This window comes from Vigna unguiculata, chromosome 4 (genome assembly GCF_037176805.1).
Source record: "Vigna unguiculata cultivar grain cowpea cultivar isolate G323 ecotype 2 chromosome 4, ASM3717680v1, whole genome shotgun sequence".
NCBI classification, from domain to species: Eukaryota; Viridiplantae; Streptophyta; class Magnoliopsida; order Fabales; family Fabaceae; genus Vigna; species Vigna unguiculata.
Genome location: NC_140795.1, coordinates 915,260 through 921,537, shown reverse-complemented (window position 1 = coordinate 921,537; position 6,278 = coordinate 915,260). Strand labels below are relative to the sequence as shown.

The 6,278-nt window shown below is 28.5% G+C and overlaps 1 protein-coding gene across 1 annotated transcript; it reads right to left on the bottom strand.

Moving 5' to 3' along the window:
* Positions 1–655: 655 nt before the first annotated feature.
* On the bottom strand, positions 656–3,899 carry LOC114180357 (senescence/dehydration-associated protein At4g35985, chloroplastic-like). The gene is made up of 5 exons (XM_028066660.2): positions 3,142–3,899; positions 2,146–2,264; positions 1,832–1,998; positions 1,555–1,639; positions 656–968 (listed from the first exon to the last, which is right to left on the bottom strand). The coding sequence occupies exons 1-5, from the start codon at positions 3,712–3,714 to the stop codon at positions 812–814; spliced, it is 1,101 nt and encodes a 366-aa protein (XP_027922461.1). The 5' UTR covers positions 3,715–3,899; the 3' UTR covers positions 656–811.
* Between the last annotated feature and the right edge of the window lie 2,379 nt (positions 3,900–6,278).

The following is a 6,278-nucleotide window of genomic DNA, read 5'->3' as shown; positions in this document are numbered from 1 at the left end:
CCACTTCACATAGTTTGGTTCTTCCTTAGCTTACTCAGGGATACGATTAATTCATATAACAGTACTTACTATGTCAATTGTTGGATCGAGCATTTAATATTAGGTTAGAAATTAGAGTTATCTAATTCAGATGTAACTATTTCTATTTAAAGTTAAATATACTTTTGATTCCTCAAATTTCAGTGAATTTTGGAATTAATTCATCTTCAAAACTTTATATCAATTTAGTCATTCATCTTTAGAAATTCGTAAGTTTAGTCTTTCTTACCAAATTTTGTTAAGTTTATTTGACATTTGAAACGTAATTTATGGTAACATTTAAGTTAACATTGAAGCGAAAATGTGTCAAATGGTGTAAACAATTCAAATACTATTATGAAATGCGCTTGAAACCTCAGATAAACTTAACAAAATTTGGTTAAAATGACTAAATTCATCTATTTTTTAATATGAAGGACTAAATTTGTCAAAAGTTTTGAAGAGAGACTAATTCCAAATTTCACTGCAACTTAAGGACTAAAAACATATTTAACCCTTCTATTTAAGAAATGTAACAGTCCAAACGTCACAATTCAATACACTCGACCTCCGTCGTGGGATAATTGATGTCACCCGCTGTTTTAATTCTATTCTTAAACACTTCTTTTGGGAAGCATTATTGAAAGCAGAAAGAATTACTTGAAATTTTGCAGTGGATATGACAATTGTTTATGTAGTACAAGTGATTCAGTATATTTGTTGAAAGGAAGAAAAATATCCATCATGTTCATGACACAGAAAGCAACATGGTTAGATCTTATAATAAAGCATTTCATTTTTTGGCATAATTTGTGAGTGCTCTAGCAGCATTTGCAGAAGATGCTGGATTGATGGATTTCCGAATCTTAGAGACATTCCAAGCAGTGTTAACAGCATGTCCTGCACTTGCAAACACATGCTCAGTAGCCTCTCCTGCTTCTTCCCCAAACCTGTTGCCAAAAACATCCTTTTTAGCTAAGGTTACATTTATGAATCCACAACATAGGTCTTAAACTTAGGTTGTGTTTCTTTTTCCCATTTCAGATGTTCAAAACTAACACCCAGTTTCTCAAGCATATTCAATGATGCAGATATTTTTTAACCCTAACAAAAAAAATTTCAATGCACACTTTTATGTTGGTTGAGATTTACCAAGACTATTAGGCTGATATAGATCATTGCAAGGTTTTCCAAATCTTCTCATAAATGTAGTTGCATTCAATATAGTGTCAAGATTCTTTAAACTCACGAAATTGCGATCATGACTTCAATTTAAAACCTTAAATTGACGTGACAAAATGATGAGTCCAGATTCTGGTTTTTTTTGCCGTCTTCTAATACTAAAAAATACTATGCACTGATATTTTAAATATCTTTTTAGTATATTTTAAAACATTAAAATTAATGGTAATCAATATATTATGAAAATACAGTAAAAAAACAAAAAACCAAACCAGCAGAAAATTCAAATTTCAAAATGATATAATGTTAAGTTCATTGCAAATTTAAGCAATATAATAATTATAATAATATTACCTGTTAGAAACCATTCTGGTTGCAGCTTTGGAGGTGGCAGAAAAGGTTTGTTTCTCAGCAGCTTCAGCTGCTTCAAAAACTCTATCTGTGATAGAAAAGATCACAAAATATGAGTTCAATTCATATATAAGATATTAATATTACTTTCAATACAAAATTTTAAAATAATGAATTTATAAGTTTTTTACGTTGCTAAACTTTCAAAATTTTATTCGATACGAGACTTAGACTCACACTTAAATTCTAAACTGTCATCTGTTTGAGAAGTGTTACTTACTAACAGCATCAAGGGAAGCCAATAGCACCTCTCCAGGGAGCATGTTTAGGAATGCCTGTCCTGGTTGGGATTTAAGCACAGGAGTCATAACTGATCCACTCATTATTCCAACACCATCAAGCAAAGATTTGGTTAACTTTTCTGTCACATTTGTCAGCTTTCTCACACTATAATACAAACATGAAAAATAATCCAACTTAGTTTGTATACATACCCTCTTAAAAGCTAACACTGTGTATGAAAATGAAAAATTCTTAGTCAATACTCTAATCCTTAGACATGAACTCGTGACATAGTATAACATGTTTCAATACCGTTTGAGGTTTTCGTTCATTCCACTGTTCTTTGTTGCATCATTCTTCTTGTTCATAGTTTTGTTACCACTGCTCTTTTCTGCAGCACCACTTAGGATCGCTTCCCCTCCTTTATGGACCTGATTTTCATAACAAAAGTTTTTTATGAAAAGCTTAATGATTTATTTGGTTCTTTTCAAATGATGGGAAAACTGAAAAGAACAAAGCATACCTCAAATTTTTATTATGTTAGATTATAAAATAATTTGTACCACATCATTTTGTGTGTTTATCTATCTCTGTCTCTTTATATTCCATTTTAAATGTAAGAGAATTTGTCTATTCAAGTTGGCTTATTAATAATCACGTTAAAATATCAACTACTGAACTGATTCTAAATCTAAATTGGTCTCACATGTATGATTCGCTTCATCATAAACTGGTAAAAGTGTATAGATATATATCAGTTATTGTTGAGTAAAAGTGATTTTGCATTCAAACCTCGATTTGACCAAACGTGATGAAGTATCTTAAAAAAAATTGCGATAAATTTTGCATCTAACTTACTTTTAAGGTAAAGAAATTCAAAAGACAATTCCCTTGAATTCATAATTTTTTTTACCAAAACTAGTTCATTCAATCAAAGTCAATGTTTCAAATATTTATTCAAACCAAAACCAGAGCTGTTTTTTCATTGAATGAAAAAATTATACTGAATTATGCTATTAACCTACTATTAAACTAAACCCATTTCAACATAATCATTTCAAATCAAAATCAATCTTAACCATAATGAAATAATTGTTTTGATAAGTTGAAACAAAAATATTAAAAAATGAATTTTAAGTTAAACTCGATCGATATATAAGATGAGATTTGTATTTATTTATATATTTTAAATTAATTTTATTTCTAGTCAACGTAAAACAGCACACAAAAAAAAATTTAATAAAATTTTATTGTTATTCATCTGATAAACAAAACTCTGAATCCTAAACCATAAACCATAAATAAAACCTGGTTGGTGTAAGCATTGCTGCACATGAAGATACCCTTAACAATTTGACCAGTTCCTCCTGCAATGGCCCTGGCAAGAAAGTGGTTATAATCTTCAACCCTTGGAGCAAAATCCTCCCAATCAAGGTCACTTTTTCTGCTCTTTTCCAACCCAGAAAAGCAACAATGTTCCTTCAGAAAAGAATCCACCATCCCCATCTTCCCATAACACTCTTCTGGAAAAGTCACACCATAGCTCAGAGGCTCACCACCATCTTTCACCGGCAGAGAGAAGAGGTAGTGAAGACCATCCACCTTCACCACCGGCTCGTCCTTCGTCAATGGCCACTGAACACTGTTTCCAACTTTTACAACCGTTGCCAGTGCCACGTTCTGCTCCATCACCCTCATGATTGTGAAGTGCCCCTGACCCAGTTCAATGGCTTCTCCTTCATCCACCAGATGAACTTTGCATCCTGCGATTTGTAGAACCAGTTCTTGTGTTGGGGTTTTGGGTTTCTGCAACTCTTGAAAACCTGCATGGTGCATGGAGTTTTCGAACTGTGGCTTCTCCTTCGAGGCTTGGCAACCCATCTCTCTCTGTTTTTGCTCTGTTTGCTCTGTTTTTTCTTTGGGGTGTTAATGGAGACAGATTTGTCAACAGAAGGGTTTTTTTTTAACGTTGGAGAATGTCTGCATGTCCTTTGTCGAATGAATTGAAAATGGGATTTGTCGGAGGAAAAACCACTGACATTTGTTCCAATATGTATAAAGTTTTTTACTGAACATAGAAATCGAGATAACGATTAGTTTATAAACTGTTTTTCTCTTAACCTTAGTTATCAAGATACACTTTTCAAAAACAAAATTCTGCATGTGCAGTGACACAGTCTGAGTAAGATGAATCATGATACATTTGTGTAGAAAAATGATTTTTTTAAGAATAAATTTTGACAACTTTTTTTTATAAAGTAATGTCTTTTTAAGTGGTTATTTATTTTTTTATTTTTTCACTTTTCTTTATATTTAAAAATCACTTAAACGATAACATTTCATAATATAAAATAAAATTATTAAAATTTAGTAGTTAAAATAGTATTCTTCATTTACTATATTTATAGAAACTGTTTTAAAATTTGTATCAAGATTGTTTGATTAAGAAATATGGAAAGTGATTGGATTTTTTAGGAGTTTAAGAGAGTGACATTAAGTCCATGAAATAAAAAACTGATATCACTTCTAACTAAAGAAAATCTCAAAAATTATATTTATGAGTTTTTCTTTTATAATATAGTGTTTAATTTTATCATTTTTAATCGATGTAAAATTTAGATTCATGTTTAAATTATTTTTAACAATTTTATTTTAAGATCAAGTCTCTTTCGTATGATATATTTTTTTCTGAGTATAGTGTAACCTTTTACTACTAAAATGATATTTAAGATTTTTTAAGGGTATGACACTTATATTATTCTTAATGTAAATCAACATGAATAAACCATAGAAAATGTGATTATTTAATCATTATAGAAGATATTTGTATGAGTGGGAACCTTTTGTGTTTATAGCTTTATTCTGTTCTCTGTGATCGGTGAAAAATGAAGAATATGGTGTGAAGATAATGTAACTTCTGGTGGAAATGGAATGTGTAAGAAAAAAAAAGAAAAGAAAAAGGAGAGCTTGTTGAACAATCTACAACAGCATCACAACTTGCTACGATACCAAATACCTTACTACAACATGTATTATTCTTTCCTTTGTCAGTGTTCTGAACTTCTGATGTTCTTTTATTCTGTTTTATCAGTTGTGAATGCATTGTCACAGATTCCAGTTTAATCAATGAAGTTAAGTTTAATAATTGTGTTGAATATTGTGTTAAAAATGCTTTTATCCTTTAACTTTACTAAAAATTAGAATTAGTTTCTTTTTGAAACTTTGATCTAATTTAGTTCCTCAATCTTTTCGATACGATGAATTTAATCATTTTAATCAATTTTTGTTAACTTTATTTGAAGTTTCAAACGCATTTTATGATAGTATTTGACTTAATATTGAAGACAAAATGTGTCAAACGATATAAATAACTCAAATACTATATGAAATGTATTTGTATTTGAAATGTAAAAAAAACTTATCAAAATTTGGTTAAAAAGATTAAATTCATACATTTTTAAAATTTGAAGACTAAATTGGTCAAAAGTTTTAAAAAATGATTAATTCAAATTTTTATTAAAAGTTAGAGAACAAAAACATATTTAACTTTTTTTTATTAGGATAAATATTTTATAACATGTATTTATTGCTATAGTAATCTCAATTAATTCAAACAAAAAAATATGAGAAAATAATTTACACTAGGGTAGAAGCCTACATTAATAGAATATCACAATAAAATATTAACAATATCTTTTTGGCATATCATAAACATTTATATATCACACAAAAACATTAATAGATCTTATTTTTCTAATATATTGTCTAGTTTCATTAAAATGTGTTAAAAAGAAATTTTTTGTCGCACCAATTCTTATTTAATATTTTTATAATTTTCAGTATTTTTAATGAAAAAATATGTATGGTTTACAATCTTATGTAATACAAACATCCTTTTAAGATTCCCTTTTATCTCTATATTTTTTTATTATCACTTATTATACTTTTTTTTTTTTTATTCTTTGCCTTCAATTGCTGTTGCATAATGAATATAATTTTGTTTCTCTGAAAAATACTTTTCTTGTGGTTGGATTTCTAAAGAATGCTTAACTTCAAACATTTCTAAAGAATACTTTATTCTGTATTAAAATTGTAAATCAAAAGCTAAGGTTGATTGAAATTTACGTAGAACTATGTATGTATATGGAAGGCGAATCAAAAAGTTTATTTTTATATTATTGTTTCATTGTATTTAGAGGGAAGGAAAAAAATACTTGCATATATTATATTGGAAATCAAGATTTAGCTATTAGTGCTTTTATTGCAAAAGTTTTTCCATATTTTCAATTTTAGATTATCTGTTGTGTTCAATATATATTTATGGACACTTCACTTATATTGATATTTTAAAATATAATAAAAATAATTTTAAAATATTAACATCAATTTAATATGAATTAATTTTGATTGTATAATTCAGAAATATATTTTAGACGGTGTAATAT

What these genes read in the sequence shown, in the direction of transcription:
- LOC114180357 (XM_028066660.2), bottom strand. Translation starts at nt 3,714, where the DNA reads ATGGGTTGCCAAGCCTCGAAGGAGAAGCCACAGTTCGAAAACTCCATG. An exon ending in GCAATGCTTACACCAACCAG is followed by an intron (nt 2,265 to 3,141) that starts GTTTTATTTATG and finishes TATGAAAATCAG; the next exon opens with GTCCATAAAGGAGGGGAAGC. An exon ending in ATGAACGAAAACCTCAAACG is followed by an intron (nt 1,999 to 2,145) that starts GTATTGAAACAT and finishes TTTGTATTATAG; the next exon opens with TGTGAGAAAGCTGACAAATG.